Source organism: Varroa jacobsoni, unplaced genomic scaffold (assembly GCF_002532875.2).
Source record: "Varroa jacobsoni isolate VJ856 unplaced genomic scaffold, vjacob_1.0 scaffold_17, whole genome shotgun sequence".
NCBI classification, from domain to species: Eukaryota; Metazoa; Arthropoda; class Arachnida; order Mesostigmata; family Varroidae; genus Varroa; species Varroa jacobsoni.
This window is the reverse complement of record NW_019212919.1, coordinates 33,885-53,523: the sequence shown is the minus strand read 5'-3', so window position 1 is coordinate 53,523 and position 19,639 is coordinate 33,885. Positions and strand designations below refer to the sequence as shown.

Here is a 19,639-nt window from a genome sequence, read left to right as displayed (position 1 = left end):
AATGGGGCATAATAAACTCCTATTTTTCAAAACGTTTTGCACAGAAGGTTAATTTTTAAGTAAAATATGCACTATTATTATCTGTTAGTATGCACCATTATGACTTGCTGCCCTTTTGAATGATAGCTTATCTATTCCAATGCTGAAGTTTAGGAACTATCGACGGGCAATTTCTCCATATTATGAAGATTGAATAACTCTCTAATTAAAAAGCTGTCCGGGTCTTGCAAAAAAATAATCATCTGTGGGAGTGTGGTATGCGACAGGAAACCGCCACTGTGATCCTCGTTGTGTGAGGTCGAACGCTGTCCTGTTGTAAAACTGGTTTGCCTCTAACTATTAATTTTGACTATTTATTGTGTGGTTTTTCATTGTTTTGTCCACTTGTTTGCAGAATACTTCAGCTGTAGTCCACTACGAACCAGGACATACGGAGCTACAGTGGATAGACCTTTAAACACAGATACCATGAACCTCTGCAGCTCTACATTTGTTTTAGGCTGATGTCCCGCTACCTCTGGTTACATCCAGTAATTAATGTACTAGTTCGAATGGAACGTTCACCGACTACAAACTTTATATGCACACATCGCTGCAGTTATAAACCTGTACTCGTTAAAAACTTACATTTTTCCTATTTTCAAGGGCTCACTACAATCCGCCTGCTAAAAGCTGTAACGACGATGTCCAAAACAAAGGTCCCCAACCAACTGGAAAAAATACGGGTAAATATCGAATCTTAAATAAAAATATCACATTGCTAAACAAAGACACATTTCGACTTGAAATCATTAATCATTTATCAGAAATCAGTAATTAAACACAGTTTTTCGGGGTGCAACTGCTTCACACTGTCGGGACTAGAGGATTCATCAGCGCAGCCGATATTGTGTAGTCATTTTATCAGTTTAACAGCCGATCAGTCGTTTAAAATTGATCGCAAAAAATCGTTTTTGCGTTAAATTGAGTTTGTTATGTTAATCGAGCTCGGTAATCTCTCGGCCACTTAAGTCAACCTATCATATTAGGCTACAATAATAATAAACATTACACAAACACGAGTGGATCAAGCGTCTTCGGAAAGAAGCAACATGAACGGAGAGCCCTTCTGAATAATTTCTAAGATCTCTTCTTCACACAGATTCTCTTCTTCTACGATGTCCTTTTCCCTCCCGTACCGTGCGAGCCTCCAGCGCGTCCATGATCATAACGAGCGGCCTCATACTCTTTATTATGGGTCTCCCTAAACAACGAACATGTCTCTAAGAGTCTTACTGGTGCACGCAGCGCCCAAAATCAAAAGCTACATCAAGCATCGAGAAATGTTGCCCCTTTCTTTTATTCAATGCTGGTTTTCCGCAGGACCACTCTGGTTTTGGCAGGCCGGTTTCGGATTCAACGGGATGAACACCATTTCTGTACACATTGTGCCTTTGACCAAGATATTGTATGTGGCCGTTTGCTCCGGCTTTCGAGGACAATCAGCCAGTCGTAATGTTACGCGGAATGATTGTTTTTCCCCCGTATGACGCCTCGAGAAACTAGAGTTGGGCGCCGCGTACAGATGCCACGTTCAGGTCGCTACATGGCTTCGCTTCTCTAATGTTTTGCGATGCGAAGGTGTTTTGCATTATACAGTTGAACTATTGATAGTAAACATTTTTTGAACGAGTTCTGTTTCAACGATAACAAGAAGCAAATTTTTGTTGCTTATATGGCTCCTATTGACTGATATTTTACCAGAAAGACCTTAATTTGGTCTTAGTTTATCTTCATTCACATTAATCTGAGGACGCCGAAGGATCCTAGGATCCTGTATCCCGGTGCTAAGGAAAGTTATATTTTTGGGTCTGACCATGCTCAATACCTTCTACGCTCCTCTTAAAACATGTGAGGCCACCAGACAAGAAAAATTACGGGAGACAATACAACGCCTGGGAGATCAATGGATTGAACCGATTGGGCCTAACCACTCATCCTATTCACTACCGTCCAATCTCTGCTCTTCAAAGTTTGATTCCCCATACCGAAAATCTGGTTGCGACAAAACAGGATTTTTATTACTGAGCAAAAAATTGTCCAGTTTTGCGCCTTCCACTTATACCACTTGTACCAAATCTTTCTGAGCTAAATCGCTCAGTTCATTACAGCGATGAAAAACATTTGTGGTCTTCTTTTTTGTTCCTTGGCAAGGCTCGCTTTCTTACCCGTCTTCCTATCTCATCCTCTCATTTATCGTCGCACACAGCTGCTTCGAAAATTGAACCCTGCCACTGACAGCAGTCCGACATAATTTGAGGGCTGGGTTGGCCTATTTTCTGATGAGTAGCTCTATTTGCTAGTGAAATTTTGGTAGTGCAACGTGTGTTCACTGAACAAAACGTGTGTCGAAAGAAACGGCTTTAGCTTCCACGTTTACACTAGATTATATATAGTAGAGTTATCCGTCCAGGCTTTGGTATCGTCATTGGCTTTGCCTGTTCGCGAAAAAATTAGGTCTCGAAAGGCGCATGTTAATGGAGTTGCGCGACTGTACTGCGGTTGTTCTTTGCCGCTCTCCGCTAGAGATGCATTGCTTAGCGTTACGCCGCATCTATCTTTCGACCTGTGTGCATGACAGCTTTCTCTCTTTCGTTGGGTTGATAGCGACGGTATTTTCCTCCCGATAATGTCTATTAGCACCTATATATGTACATATGGAGTAGTGTGAAGAAGCAGACCATCACTCGTCTGCTGAACACGACGATATCGAGGCTTAAACGACAATGGCAAGCTACCGCATCCGCTGGCAGAAGCCTGGTAGGCGTGTAGGAAGCTAGCAAAGGATAAGATTGCAATATTTGGAATTGTTCATGAAACGCATTGTGTCATATACAGACGTCGAAGACCGCTTCACCTTCTTCGACCTATGAGATTTAGTAACAGACAAAATATCCTGTGCAGATGTGTAGGAAAGGATCTGGCATCGAAGTAAAACATTTTTGGAGTATGTCTACCGATGTGGCGTGTTCCCAACGAACACTGAGCATTTGCGAAGTATTTACCGTGTTTTAGATATTGCGCAATTTCTCTTCGATAAACCCGTACGTCTCATGCTTGCGGTTCCTATTTTTTTGATTGAATATTATCCAATTTTAGCTTTCGATATGAGAAGAAAAAATTGGCAAAATCAAGCGTCACTCGTAGGTTTCCGCCGTTGAGGACAATCTAAAACGAAAGAAGTGCACAGAACCTTCAGGCGGTGAAGTAGCGAAATAGTTAAATCTCAACAGAAGTGATAGAACCATTTCATTATTTATTGGGATTTTATTTATCATATATCAGCGAATGGGGGTTTCGTAGAAAGGCTGACATGCTCCAACCGGAGACGCGGTGCCATACATGCATCACGACCTCGGTAATCTGACATAAGAAACAAAGCTATTTAATGCCGCTGATGACTGCACGACCAATGAGCTTCAAGAAAAAGAACTACAAACCTTGAAGAGAACTGTAGCATCTAGAGGAAAGGGCGCTAATGCCAACCTCCCTTACCAATATACAGTACTATAATTACTTGTCTTATTGCGAGGCGGTGATGATAGTAAAAACTCGACATTAGGATATTTACCCCTAATTATCACGCACGGATCGATGGAGCACCGTAAGACAAGTCACCGGTAGCATAACAAAAATTTATAACGTACCAGACTCCTAAAAGCCGTCTAATGATCTGCTGCTTTATCCATTGTAGTTATTATGGCGGCTGACGTCTTTTATAAATTATCAGGTCGCTAGCCGTCGTTCCGTAAAAGTTCTCCAGAGACCTATAAATTCTCCACTCAGTATACATAGGATCACTGCGATTCTCTGACTGCTCCTTTAGTTAAGGAATTACAATATGCGTATAGCCATAGCTCGGCGTTACCGCGCTCCTCTAATGAAAATTGGTGATTCCTAAGACGAAATTAATCGAACTCACATAATAAAAAGCCTCTATCAGGCATATTGCAAGTAGGTAGATATGCGCGGCTCCTACCGTCTACATATGTAAACTCTACATATGTACATCACCCGAACTAATTTCGTCAAAGTGACACGAGCTGCATCATGGTAGCGAGCTTATGTATCAGTAACACTCGCGTGCTGGTATATAGCACCGCGTGAATACAACTCAGCGGTGCTATATATCTCGGCGGTTTGATGCGACGTGAAGAAGATTCGCACAACCAAAAGGGAGCTTCCCTTTACCAGTTAGCCCCATACAATAAGTTGACGCAAAATTACACACTCCTTTACGTAGTTAGCTTCAATACATTGTCGCTCGGCATGCTGAAAAACAGAGTTTTTAGTTTGAGAGACAAGCTGTTTTTCGTATTAGGATTCAGGCTCATTTATCCCATAAGCTTCTCGTACACTAAAGCCGCTAAGTAGGGATTTGCGCTTGCCTGAAAATCCGAAGTAGGAATGAATCCGAAGACACACACATAGATAGCGAAGTTATAAACATCATAACAGGCGTAGCGGCTATTTTCTGGATAAGAAATCTTATAGATTCAGATGATTTTCGGGACGAGTTGTTTTTATACTGTACAGATAATTGGAATCAGGCGAGCTCGTAAATGATCTAAGAACTACGCAAGACTAGTAATAGTTAATGACAAATACGTCACCCATTTCCACATAAGCCATTCCCACAAGCCAACTTCTATCTAGCAGCACGTTACAGAAAACATTTTAATCTGCTATCATTATAATACATAAGATAGATCATTCCAAGATATATGTGAAACACGCCAGCCTGCGCAGACTATATATGTCTATAGGGAGAGAGAGAAACGGGGACTAGACGACAGCTAAGGATCAAGCAGACGACGCCTCTCATCTTACTGTTGTCTGTCACCACCGTCCTGCGCACTCAATACACAGATATAAGTACCTGTGGTACCATCCGTTCCTATCGGTAAACTAGAGTGCAATTCTTATTAGGATTTTAATATGATAAAGAGTGCAACAGGAGCAGGAACGCAAATAAGCTAGGATTAAACGAATGCTCGACGAAGACCTAATAGCTCCGTTTCCCACCTACAAGTTTCTCATAAAAAGGTTGATATTTGTTTTTCATTCAGAGCGTTCGTAGTGGATATGACAAACAGCGGGCAAAAAAGCGGCGGCGGCGGCGGCGCTGGCGGCGGCGGCGGCGGCGGGGTCGTAACAGGGCATAGACCTCTGCTAAAGTTTACCAGAGCAGAACGCCCTTTTCGATGTTATTCTTATGATTTCATAGGTTTGTAACATACTTTTCTTAATTGCTTTTGACATTTCCACAACGCTTGTAAGTCTAGCGTCTCCATGTAAAGGCTTCGTCTTCTGGCCGACCATTGTTTTTGCCGTCTGCCAGCTGGTCAGACCGGCAAGTCGGCAAAATTCAACACGAGCCCTTCTCCGCGTTGACGACTCTTCTTTGTATGGGCAGTATAAAAATAGCGAAGGAATAGTAGCCGGTAACACTGGTTGCGACATCTGGCAGCGCAGGACATATTTTTCCGAATCTAACTCAAATGCGAATGTAGAAGATTATAAATGTACTAATAAGTCCGGTAGCTATACGTTGCGTTTTGTGCGTTTGTCGGCCACATCAGAATACGCAGATGTTGGACTTTAGAATTGTTTTTCAGTAAAAGTTTTCAGCTGCCCTGGTAGTTCAGCGTATTTCATACGTGGAGTTCTTAAACGATTTTACTGAGTTGTTTTTAACTCTTTTTAAGAATATTGATGATTAAAACGGCTTTTCTGCATCACACGAAACCGCTCTGAAGAGTAGCGTAACATAATAACGCGTCAACCATCTGTGTCCATAGGTGACAATGATACTACAGCTTAGTAGTAAAGGCTAATGTATCAACTGGTTTAGCAAACCGCTATAGTATTTTTCCCATGCACACATCCGTTTATTCATCTGAATCACATGCCTGATTCTCTCTTCGTTCGAAAAAACTAAAAAAATCTAAACCTGTCGCAACACACCTGAAATCATCAAACAAATACGTAGAAACTTGTTGTGACTACTCTGGCATTATATACCCGTATTTTAAGTATAATATTACTCAAGGCTGTGATGAACATATCAGCAATTCTGTATTTTCCCCGGGATACATTAGCAAATCGCATGCGTCATAGGAGCTCAAGGACCTGTTCGAATATGAGGCTATGTGACGGATGAAAGTACTAAAAAATAAATACACACTTTCGTTACCATACAGCGCTTGCAGGCCCATTTGCAGACATTTAGGTATTGGCGAAACCTGACGTGGAAGCATCCTTCATTATAGTTAAACAAGATCTGTTACTGGAATGCTTAGATAATAGGGTACTGATGATATAGATATGCTCCGGGAGAATTGTCATGTACTTGAGATCTGAATAATTTATACTCGCCTAGATATCAGCGCCTTAGTCCTAATCGTATAGTATGTGAAACGAATTTTAGAGAACCTTAGTGTCCTTTAATAAAATTAACGTTTTATGATATGCACACATTATAGATGAAACAGGTAAAAAGTTCGACCATCCTGCAGCATAACATTTATGATCAATCCGACTTTGTACGACGAATTCGCCAGCTATTCTTATATGGTTAATTTGTTAGTAATGGTCAAACAGTATCCAGAAACAATATGCAACAGTACATAATAAATAAACACTTCGAAAAGTTTGGCCTTTTCGAGTGATTATCGAAATTCGAACTGTGAAGTGAGTATAGTGAAGTAGGAATCGATTGAAAATTAGTTTTTTTTTTTTGGGACTTAGGTGCTTTGTATGTGCGAAGTTTGCGTCTCTTTCTTCGAGTCATGAATTTTTGTCTTTGTTACCTCGGCCTAACTTCAGCTAATTCAATGCCTCTTCCAGTAACCTCATACTTCATTCTTTACTGCGCGTTCGAACGAGCCAACAAAAACTAATGAAATAGTTGACATTGAGCGCAGAGTAGCAAACCAGCTCTGTTATAGGCTTCCAGTTCGGTGCTCTGAGTCAGCCGCATGGCTTTACCGTTGACTCGCAACATGGCTTATGGGTCATACGTCAATTTCGATAATGTCCCAGCAAGCAAAGCTGCAGAACGCATTCCGATGCATAAGCCCAAGCTTTGCTTTTCTTTTTTTTGGTTATTGTCTGTTTTTTGAACTAATATTGAACTCTGTTCCGAACCAAAGCCTCCCACCAGTTGGCCGACAGTATCAGACGAACAGTAGCTGTAAAGTCTGGTCTGCATAATGCATTTGCCCTCAGGCTCCATAAAAAAGAGAACGGTGTCCCAATCAAGATGCGGCTGTCGTGAAACGAAACAACGTTGGCCGGAAAATGTTTGTGAAACTAAGAAAGGCTGATCTACATTGAAAATAAGAACATTTTAAGACGGTCGAGATTACGCTACCACACACCTCATCCGGCAGTCTCCGTACCAGCGGACGGGGTATTTAACATACGGCAACACTTTAGCTGCCCGCGCCATTAACCCTGGGTCGGAGGAGCACAACTGCCGCACTGAAAGTCTGTTCTTAGAAATAAATTCAATAAACTAAATTCTGCAGTCGAGTTTGCCAGAAATAATTGGCCGGAAGCCCAAGTTAATTATGAAACGATGGCTTCGACACCGTCGGAGTGAACGACTTCAGTGGAAGGTCGTGATGACAAATACGAGAGATTCAGACCGGGCAACCAGGAGCCAAATTTCACAGTCGATTATGTGTCATGCAGAGTGACCGATCGCTTAAATGTGGTTTACTGTATAATCTACTATATTTAACGAAATGGTTGTAGGTAGCATCTAGATAATTCTACTCTAAATAAATAGTTTCCAAATAGGTGGGTATTAGCTCGGATGCGAAGAGAGCCTTAATTACTTTACTTATTATCTAGCGATCCCTTGCAATAAAAAGTTTCAGCGTATAGTATTCTGTTAACATTTGCTATATTGCGAGTATAGAAGTTGCCTTCTTAATAGCGTGCTCAGTGCTTTAAACGTAGTACCAAGGAGCGATTTGAAGTAATTGTGATTATAAGTTACACAAGTACAAAATTATATATTGTTGATATTTCGGTGTGTTACTTATTGTGAGTCCGGCTCTCGAAGGGGCTCTATAACATGTCAGAGAAAAAAATGTCTTTTCTAGCTGACGAATATATATTAAAAAGCTTGTAGTGGCTTATGTACAGTAACGCACTCTTGTCCACTTGAAACTCAGTCTCCATAGTAGATTTCATGATCAAATAGGTTTTAGTATCGGTAGTCATATCAGCTGTCATCTGCCCGCCGAGTTGTTTTGGTTGGTTCATTTTTTTTCCTTAAATGATAAACAGCCCTTAAGTATTCGCTCTCTCTCTCTCTCTCTCTACTTTTCTTTTTATAAAAGCTAACACCTCTTAGCGTCCACATGTTCACAACGCGCTTGCTTTTTCGGCTGTTGATTTGCCAAAGACAAGCTTTTCGAGTTTTCAGTTGCTGCAAGCTGCGGTCTATCGATATGGGAACTGCTGGTCCCCCGCGATTAAGGGAAGCGAATATGAGCACAGCGGTTTTTCGGTCGGCGTTACTAATATCTAATAAAAAAAAATCACCCTTTACTTAGCGTTTTAGTATTATTATTATTATTATAATATTTTAGTATTAGCAGATTAGTAGTTTAAAATTACATGTTAAACTATTAATCTGGCCAACTCTGAAATGGAACAGCTTTTGAATCACGCTCTGCGAGAAGGAGAACTTCGGCTGATAAATAGTCTGATTTTCTAAGAACTTGTAAGTGAAAATCGGTTAAGTTTACTCCAGAATAAATTAGTTCAGGTACAATAACATCCTTTGATTTTGTTATCAAGTTCGACGCCCACAGCGGCTCAGAAATTTATCACAAATTGATGAAAACATCTAGGAACGAGGCTTTGAGCAAAAACATAGTACATGAATAGTATCAATATTTGAAGGCAGGAGATTGGAGTTTTGAATGCCAGCGAAGAGGTCTAGCGACCGAACGTGCCACAATCGAACAGACCGTTTATGAGACCAGAACTTAGAATGTAAGGACTATGTCGGATCAAGCCGGTACTTCACGTATAACTTATTACACAGTTGTAACCCAAAAATCGAAAAGGCGGAAACGAACTAAGAATTGATCATTTAAGGGTTGACCCCAAACCAATTGAAAGTGCGTGTGCTACATCTCACGTACAAGTTGCACAACTCTAATAGGCAAAAACCTGCCGGAAGCACACGAGCGCCATAGACAGAGCATAATTCAGTATCTTGTGCCAGCCAGAGAGAAGCCAGGCAAAAGAATGGTGTTGCTCTAGAGAAAGGTCGGATTGGGCGGCAATGTCGAGTAGCGTCGGGCGTAAGCCGATAGTAGTACTTCCAATGGATATCAGGGGCATCCCCTAATATAAGACGTTCACCGAAATTAAAACGGTGAATTCAGCTTGCTATCTTAAGTTTCTGAAAAAAAAAATCATTGACCGGTGGCACGGCAACCGAAGGCGCACACTCTAGTTACCTGATAAACAACACTGGACTTTATTACCATCCCTTAATTGAAACTTCCTGGATTAAACAAAGGAATAGTCTACGCCGGCTGTAACCCGCTTACTCCCACAATCTAAGTCCGTGTGACGGAGCTTCCCATAGCCTAAAAAGGACCATTGGTGGGGAAGTATATCCCACCATCTATTTACTTCGAGAAACGACAGAGAGAGAAACGCGAATGCTAGGTTAATGACTATCCCGAAACTGGAAAAGCGCTAGAACAAGTGTGTAAAAAAGAGAGGAGAGTACCTTTACGACACGATAAAGAAAACATCACTTTAACCCAAATACTTGGGCTATTAGCGGGCAAACTGTAATAAATCATACGAAAAATTCAAGTGGTTTACGAATATTAACTTCATATTGGAACTGCAGCGACGTAAACAGTTTAAAACTCGGATAAGTTAAAGCTTCTGCTACGGAACCACTACGAGCCGCCAGTTAAATTCAGAAAGGATATTTTAAACCCCGAGAAGGAGAACAGGAGGAAGAAGGAAATTAAAATAATAATAATGACCATGGCGAGGATGAGCCGTTCACGATATTTGGGAGGTGCAGCTATAGCCTGATGTTTTGATTAAACTAGATACTAAAATAAACGCATATGATAGTCTTTTTTTTTTTGTTGTTCAATACTTTCGGTTATTATTTGTGTGAACAAGTTTTCGAAATGATCTCCTTCATATGGTAGCAATAACTTACTCTTAATAGGAGGTTTCAACTTATCTGGGGTTTCTCCAACAAACCAATGAAATAACATATTAGCCATTTTCCAATACGAACCAGCAATGGTCGCATGTTTGTAGCTACTGTGGAAACACATTCGGAAAATACATGTAAATCACATAGATTACGCTGTTCCAAGCGCCTCATAATTTATTACAAGGATACTGTTAATTGATTTTTACAGTAATTTCTTCGATTTATTGTCCTATCTAGTTTCATATGTTACGTAAACCTCGACTGGTAGTTTAACTGTGCAGTGGCTTCAGGGTCTTACTCGTAAGTAGAAATTTCTTTTTACATTAGAGATCATACCGTCAGCAGAATGTTGTCACTAGAGAGATGGAATACTTTGGGCGCTGAATTTGTATGAGGGTTTACTTTGTAGTCCAATAGTGGCAAAGACCGCTTTGAAGAGCGTCCTTTTTTATCATGTGTATGCTAATGCACAGCCGGAACTATTGCCCATGGTAGTCCTTTTGTCAGCTTGTATTTAAGGTCCTGCTAAGTGATTCCTTGGTCGTGCCGGCTGCTTTCGGCGTGGGCTATACGACCAAGTAAATACGTGTCGACTATTACTCCTAAATCGCTCAGGAAGGGTTCGTTTACTTATTAATCACACAAACGGCCCTTTGACGGATTAATTGTTCGTTTGGCCGAGAAAAAGGAGCACGGGCTGCTGGAGCGTATAGTGCTTGCTGATTAGCTGACCGTTTCCTGATCGGTATCCTGGGTTCATGCCATGTCAATGCAGAACGCAAAGAAAAACGATGTAGTATTAGCTAAGGTTTTCGCTTTTGGAGCTCTTTCATGTAGCAATATATCAACGCTTGGCTTGATGAATAGCAAGTCGTTCCCGTCGTCGGTCCTCAAAAGCAGTACTAGCGTTTCCTGATATTCAGGATTTTTTACATTTGTGCGTACTGTGTAGGAGCGCCAATGGGGGTCGGCGTAATGCCTCTCTACCTACCCATGAACTCAGCGTAACACTTTCATCTTGAAGGGGGCCGGCAGTGAAGGGTGATGCTGTGTGGGTAGACGTGTTCGGGCCTTGAAACGACAAACGAGACCACAACAACTGATACAGAGTCTTGAGGGGTTCTTTATTGCTTGGTCGTGTTATCCTCCTGGAATTGGGGTTCACTTCGCTAGGCAGCTACCTGAAGGTATGAAGTAGGTCATCCTGAAAACTTCATCAAACATTTAAACCGTAAATATACTTCTACTGAGAGACTCGGGAGACTGATACTCTATTTTGTTTTTGAACTGTGTGGTCGCCGCTAGATCTGATATTTGCTGTGTATCTGCGTCGTGATTTTTTCTTCCTGTGAACGTTACTTGATTTGCCTTGAGGAAATTTTCTTCCTAGATATCTTTTATTAACAGTAACACAACTACGAAACCATGCATCGATTTGTATGCACTTCTAAGTGTGAAATTTTTTGTCGACTGCTCGCAAATAAACTAATCGACGGAACTTCGTACGTGTATTATTTCACACATTGATATGTATACATTTTATAGTTGAACTGAATATAATTTTTCGGGAATAAAAAATTATATATTGTCATTTGCAATAGTATTACTCTGTTGTCTTCCTGTACTTATGAAATGGAACCTTTTAACAAAGCTTGCGGTAATTTTTCCAAATTTTATCAACAAATAACCCAACTTTCTCACCTATAGGAGTAAAAAACCAAAGCCCCTGTGACGACCGTGTTCCCCTTTTTTTTTTTCTTTGGAAATTCTGTAAAGAACGAGCTCAAGTATTAATCTGAACCGACTAAAGGAAAGAGCCATTTAGAGTGCGACATCCGTAGACCGCTGGAAGTTCAAGAAGTGCAAAGAACTAAATAATCTTGTGCGCATGCCCCAACGGCTAATCTTCGCACTGGCAGATCTCGACGTTCGTTACTAATTGCCGTGTCGTTTGCTGTATTTGTTTTGATTTGCGCACACACACATCTGATCTGCCGGTCTGACATACTGTTGTTACTGAAGAGTTGATTCGGTGAATCAGCCACTGCTAAATATAGTGGACGAAGCGTCTTGCTATATGTAGAAACGCGCCGAGCGGAGTCACAACATCAAATACGACAAGTTCCTAAAAATATTATAGATCAAATAGGGAGGTGTGATGGCAAAACAATTAAATAGCTATTAAAGCTGCGAGTTTTGTCGTCGTTTTCGTCATTGCAACACAGTGTTCTGTGATTCGGCATTGTATTCTCTGATATTCTGCTGGCCAAAGTCATACTTTGAGGCTTACGCTTTCTAAAATGTATAATGAACCTTTTCACAGGGTATGCGAATTCATTCGTACGACAAATATATATTCTTATACGCTAGTGGGCTTCATTTGTTCGTATACACATCGGTCGTCCCCAAATCGCGACTGCCCTTGCCGTACCTCAGCGCTTGTATATTGTCCCAAATCCTAATAGTAAATAGTTAGAGAGGATAAAAGTTGTACTGCTTTACTGAATTGACCTAGGTTGCCGCGTTGTTTCCAGTAGATGCAATCGCAGTTACCAGGGTTCATCTAAGTTCTTTACCTTAGTTTCGGCTGATTTCGTCCAAGTTCAGCGATTACAGCGCAAGCGTTTCAGACTCGTTCGGTAAAGATAGGCTTGTAATAGTCTCGAAATATGTACGTTATTCGAGACAGTGTCTTTTGTATGCAAGAGAAATGCGTCGAGTAAATGGCATTCAAATACCTCTAACCGGGTGCCTATCGGCAGTACGGAACATAAAACTCAGAAGCATTTAAGTATGCGCATACAGGTGCACGAAGTATACTAGCAAAAATCATGTACTCATCTGTTGTTATTGTTTGTCTCATTGTCTGCTTTCTTTCCTCGGCAATGTTCGCAGATTCTGACTGGAGTTTAGCGACGATAAGTTCAGCAGGGGTGGCGAAGAATGTGAATTACTGACGAGTTCGGACTCCGCGGACCGTCACCGCGTAGGGCGGATGGCTCGGCAAAAATGCCTACCGTTTTGGGGCGAAAATGGAGCTGTTCTGGCATTGTACGTCTTCCTTTTGGCAGGTCTCGTTAACAAGAGTCGAGCTCTACTCGAACGTGACTTTGCCGACTGGAAACAGAGTGAACGCGTAATACGAACTCTGTTCGGGAAAATCCGAGGCCGGGTCGTTCTGCCCCAGGGACGCTTCCACGACATAGCCCTGCAGCCGGTAGAGGTGAGGATTGTTCAACAGCGTTGTTTATACTGCCACTTGTTTAATGGCGACGAGTCCGTGTACAAGGGCAGTCAAAACTCTACATAATGTAATTGTATATGCATGTGTTGTTTACTCACTTTTTTACTATTGGCATGCTATTATGTCAGGTAATGTATAATATGAAATACAAGATTTTAGACAATTTCGCGTTTCGATCATTTTGACTGATAAGAAAGCTTGTTGTATATTGTACAGGACAAAGAGAAGTTCGGTGTTCTTGCAAACCTGCAAATTGTGAGGCTTACTAAGAAAGTGTTATAACATAGTTAGCTGTTAAGGTCACGTAGTGCGTACTGGTTAGCGTAGGCTTTTCTCTATATTCTGTAGTTTTTGAGATGTTGATGTATACGTTTTTTTTTTGCTATTACGCAAATACGAGCTAGGTTCTATCTTCTTCTTCGAGTGATTTTTCAATTCTAAGCAAAAAACTAGTATTACTTATTTAGGGTATTTTGGCATTTTTGATAACGTTTAGACTACGATTACGCAAACGTGTACTCATTGTAAAATATTTATTATGGCTATTTTAGATAATTATGCCCACGTCTAAGTAAAAAGCTACATTCACACGCCAAATTAGCACGCTACAACAGTTCCTATTAATCGTATTATAAATTTTAAATATACTTCGAAATTTTTGTCATTATTCAGTTACTTGCCGCATGAGTAGCGGACGAAAAGGGCCAACCATTCAAGCAAGGAACCCTTTTAATATACGTTTTTGGTTAAGGGGGGAGTAAGTTACGAAATGGGGTATAGTGAAAGTTCCAGCACAGGTACGCTTCAAGCTAACTGTGGTCAAACACCGACAGGAGGCTCCAGTGTTAATTTTGAATAATTAAATAGGGAAATTGAGAGCCTGATCGTACAGGACAGACTTTGGGCCTTATTTGTATATGTAAAGAGCAGTTTATATTTGAAAAACGCTAGCATAAAAATATAATTCAAGTTTATTTATAGATGCCCTTTAGATTTGCTGACAACGTATAAGATGGAGATCCAGTTCGAATCAAAGTGGTTTTATATCTTCTTTGCAAAGAGAAGATAAAGGCCTCCAAACAACTCGAAAACGAATTGTAGAACCTACACAGTATTCAGCTACTGGATATGCCCTGATCACGCTGCGGAATTATATGTCCGTACTTTCTAGCCGTAACTCTTATTATTTGCTAACCGGACGCAAAAAAGCAGGCCAATAACAACTTTGTATATCAATAACCATAGTCATTCACTAATATATTAATTCATATATATTATACTTATATTATTAACTTCATTGTAATTACGACCGGCGCATTCATTTTGTACCAATAAAATGACTAGTGCATGGAATAATCAGAAGAATTCTGTTTATTTTTGATACACTGCCCATTGTTGATGTATTACTTTCGAACTTTCACATATTCAGCTATACGGTTCCGGCTGAATTGTTAATATAAACCCAGTACTTTTAATCTCAAGCCCTTACTGATCGTTTTCGTGTCCTATTGATCTCGATTTTGTCCTTTTCAACCCCACGCACGTCTGTTCAGGTATTCCTTGGTATACCGTACGCGTCGCCTCCCGTCGGTTCGTTGCGTTTTTTACCGCCGATGACACCAGCGCATTGGGAGGGCGTTCGAGAAGCCGACCATTGGGGTCCCAGCTGTCCTCAACCTCCGCCGGAGACGCCGCCTCATTGGAGTCGACAGAGGCCTTATTTCAGCAAAGGTAAGGACATAGCGGCCTGGCGAGGCTTTAGGTTATGTGCTTGCTCTTCGTGAATTTGTTTCCCCGCACGCTTAGTTGATATTTATTTACGGGACGAAAATTGAACCAGCTCTAAACTGTAAAACTTGGAATCGTTTGGTGGTATAAATTCTAAGGAATAATCAAATAAAAGCTGTGTGTTTTTCTTGTATCTAGATGACTAATTAATTTTTTATGCATTTTTATTTGTGCAGTGACAGTTCTAATTATCCAAATTTATTGACTGTCTACACTGGCGAATATCTGTAGCCCAGAAGTCAGTGCAGCTTTTTTAAATTAGATTATTATTAGAAAAATCTACCTATGTATGTTCATACTTTCCAGTACGAAGATAAAAACAGTTTTTTTTGTTTTTTATTGAATTTGAACAATTAATTATTTAACAAATCGCTCCGTACATTTCCTAAGCACTTTCTAATCCAATACGCTAGGCGAACGGTGGAGCCAAATCTCTATTAAACTTAGTATTTGCGCAAATTTTTGTCACACACACACACACACACACACACACACACACACACACACGTTCCCATAAAAAGCGCCTAATCTTGCATATTATTACTAATATTCTTCATTCAGATAGGTTGTGTAGTATGTGTCGTTGGCGGACTTGAAACAGCAACCCTTGGTCTCTTTCAACTAGAGACTTGGCCGCGCAAGGCACCGCGTCGAATGCTGCTTATTATGCAAGGCTATACTATGTCCGTTTACTTATTATCCTATACAGATGAAGACCGGGAACGTGTGCCAACCAATCGCAGCTGGTCGCCTTGGCCACAGATGGCGGACTTCCTTCAGGATAACCAAAACGAAGATTGTCTGTATCTCAACATTTTTGCCCCGGCTTCCGGTAAGAGGGGATCTCTTACACACAGAAAGTATTGTGTATCGGTGTAGTTAGCAGCACAGATGCTTTTGATCTGGGTCTATACGCATAGCTCGTGATTCATATAGTTAGCAACGAAGAAGTCTAAGCCTGTGTTCGATTGAGTGCGCAGCAGTAGCAGCAGCTGTTACCCTGTAAAATTGCCTAGATAAAGTATGATACCTCCACCAACTTAAGACCAACCAGAGCATCAACTTTTAAACAAAACAAAGACCAATAAACTTAATCTTGGTTGGCTCGTAGGTTGAGATAAGTTTCTATAGGTACTTCAATAGGACGCCTCTGATCTGAACTAAATCCAAAACGAAGTTTATTGGATGGCTTTAGTCCACTATAGCTTAATATTTTATAGTTCGTGCTAGTGGTGGAGGAAGTTAATAGGAAAGGAGAACGTGACACAGACCACTCAATTAAACTGTTAACTTAAACGCGTGCTTATATTACAAAGAGGTGGGTAAAAGATTCATTTCGAGAAATTAGACAGCAGCCAACTGATGTGAAATCTGAAATATTTGAAGTGACGGGATTGTTCGACGCGATAAGTAGAAAGTTTTTTTTCTATAAGAGATTTATGGTCTAAGCCTTGACGCAATAAGTTTTTTTTTTTTTTTTTTATAGGAGAGTGATGGTTTAAGCCTTGACGCAGTAACAGAGATCGGGAACGACAAGGGTGGACAATTGTCGGAAGCGTCAAGTGCAAGGTGGCGGAATGCACTGCAAGGCTGTGTGCAAGAATCGCGACTCTGAGTACTTATCGTACGACAGAGTGACGATTATCCACAAAAAAGCCTTTGCTATTTTAGTCGTGTGCTTTTCTTGACTAATAATACGTGATTCATTGATAATTGATATTCGATTATATTGTGACCATATAATCTAGGCGTCACAGAATTGACGAAAAACAACTCTGTGTCCCATAGAGCTGGCACATTTAGCGATAAGACCTGCGCAAAGCCTCAAAAAGATGCTGGCTGGACGGACAGCGGCAAAAGGCGACAAAAACCTATCAGTGGTGCTCAACAGATTCAACTGCAATACCTGGATGACAGATATCAGGCTGCTATTCGCTTAGGCATAATCTGTTCTAGTAATTAACGATGGACCGTAGCTTCTTTACCCAGCGCTTCACCCGGCCGCGAATATCGTTTTGTATACCATACGTATCTGTACGTAGAAATCGTTAGCCTAAACGAAACTTTGTGGTCCTCTACGCCGGACAATGTTCCGTTTTCCTCTGTGTTCTCACAACCAGCGCTACAGCTGATGCAACCTTTACAATCAACTGTATAATCATTTTCGTCCGCCTGGTACGGTTTAACGTTGGGAGCTATTATCTATAATGACCTTTTTGATTGGAACGTCGAACGTATCGGAACGTATCACTAGATGCGTCGACAACTATTACTGCTTCTGTCGACGACGTCGCTTAGTGTCATTTTGCTTTTTCTTCTTTTGGTAGTTGACAGTGGTCCTAGATACTCCTCAACCCAGTGAATTACCCAGCGTTCTTGCCGTGGTCTGGATAAACTTTACTAAGCCGCTCCAAATCAAACCGACCCGGCACATCTCGCTTACTACCCCGAGATTGTTACTGGGTCGACGCTGCTGTGTCTGAAGCAATAAAAGAGGAGAAAGAAGGCTCACTTACTGACTGCCTGCTACTACCACCCGTGTCATGGTAGCCTTAGTTATTCATCCTTGCTGTCCATCGTAGCGGAAACGAGCACGAGGACGCATCAGGCTTCGGACTTCAGAGACTTCTCGGGGCTGGTATCGCCGAGCTTGTTGGATCTCATCGCTGTTAAACGGTAGCTAGCTGAACTCGCGCTCCAAGGGGCTCAACTAGCGTCCGTCGGTGCGTAGGTCTCTGATCATTCGCGTGGCGCGGCTTTTCTAATTTTTTTCTACTTCTTATCTTCCTTTCTGTGATCCTCAGCCTCACCACTAGTGAAACCATTTGCAGTATTTGCTACGGTAATTTCCTCTACTTACCCAATGTTTCATTTAAAATGCTGAACATACTCGGTAGATCTATGGGGTTTCTACTCTACGGGTAGCACAGTTGGCTGGTCGGAGATATATGCTCAGCGCGAGCGTTTCGATTGTCGAATCAATTTGGGTCCCAAACGTCTTCCCCCTTTTTTCAACCCTGCGAAAGTATCTCACATGGCATGCATAGATTCTAGGGGTACTATGACTGTGGCTTGTATCATGTTATTATTCTTTTCCTTAGCGCCTCTGCGGCGCCCACATGCGAGTTACGGGAGCTTTTCACGGTCGTCGAACGTCTGCTGTGGATTGGCAAGCAGCCCATGCTTCGAATAGATCTTCGTAGTGCTGCTGAGGAATGCATCATTTGCCTCGTACTATAAATGCGAGCAAGCGTACGATCGGAACGACAGAAAAGAAAAAGACAGCTCGACTGGCCGGCAATGTCCGCTTGTGCATGTAATATGAAGTGCCTGTGCATGAAGCTGAGTTGCCCAAAAGTATAGGAGCGTCGCTACCATCATATTTGCCCTAGAAAGAGATATCTGACGGGGGATGCGGCTGGTGAAAAGGGATAGATATTTATACGAACGAACCGTGAGTATGTGTATGTGCAGACTGTACAGCGAAATACTAGAAATAAAGCAGTGGCTTCCTTTTGTGAAGATAACGGGTGGAGACGCTGTTGTTATTGTTGTTGCTACTGGCGGCCGCCTTTTAGGCTTCTCAGCTGTGCTAGCTTGCGGGAGCGAGTGAGCGCTTCCATTTCGAGCTCGCCCTCTGATGGTCATTGTACATAATACGTTCGGGAATGGTGTGGGTGTACGGGTTTTAGCCCCCGTGCAAAACAATCAACGACGGTGGCTGAGTTGGAACGCATGCCCGGTTTTACCGTGGTCTTATTTCTGATTTCTACGTGTTTTGGTCCATAGAAATGTATTGCGTACTTAAACCAATGGCGATTTGAGACGAGATAGAAAATGTTGATTGTTGCTGTTTTCATAGTCTCGTTAACTTGTTCATCTGTTGTCTTTATCCTGCTGGTGATGTTATCTACATATGCTTATATTGTTCCTGAAACCTTTAGGAAATTTATTTGCTTTATTTATTTATTTTATACTACAGGTTAGAATCGTTACTATAGGTTTGAATCGTAAGTTAACGTATTATTTGTACATTAATCTGATATCCACTTCATAAGAATGACGAAAGATATGTAACTCATATGTTTACTTCATGATCCTTCATACTTCGAAATTGCTTGTTTACTTTTTTATGTAATATTATATTGTATACGAAAACTTTATATTTGTGGTAAAAATGCGTTTTTTAGTCATCGCATTTTGCCCTTTGATAGGATCAAAAGGTGTCGACTTAGTCCGAGATATATGTACTGCGTTTAGTGTGGACTCTCTATTTGAAAGGACTGCTTAAAAGCGATCCGAGAAGCTTGATAACGTACCTTCCCTTGATCAGCCAGCCGAGGTCGACA

General features: G+C 41.3%; 1 protein-coding gene across 5 annotated transcripts in view; it reads left to right on the top strand.

The window, feature by feature from the left end:
- Positions 1 to 19,639, top strand: part of LOC111272125 (neuroligin-1) — a 58,745-nt gene that overhangs the window by 13,162 nt on the left and 25,944 nt on the right. For 4 of the 5 annotated variants that reach the window (XM_022853778.2, XM_022853627.2, XM_022853406.2 and 1 more), the window contains exons 2-4: positions 13,154 to 13,481; positions 15,056 to 15,233; positions 16,000 to 16,122. In XM_022853778.2, the coding sequence (XP_022709513.1) occupies positions 13,254 to 13,481; positions 15,056 to 15,233; positions 16,000 to 16,122 (529 nt within the window). In that variant the 5' untranslated portion in view covers positions 13,154 to 13,253. Of the gene's footprint in view, positions 1 to 13,153; positions 13,482 to 15,055; positions 15,234 to 15,999; positions 16,123 to 16,777; positions 16,860 to 19,639 lie in introns of those variants that run through there. The other variant, XM_022853850.1, reaches the window with a different exon arrangement.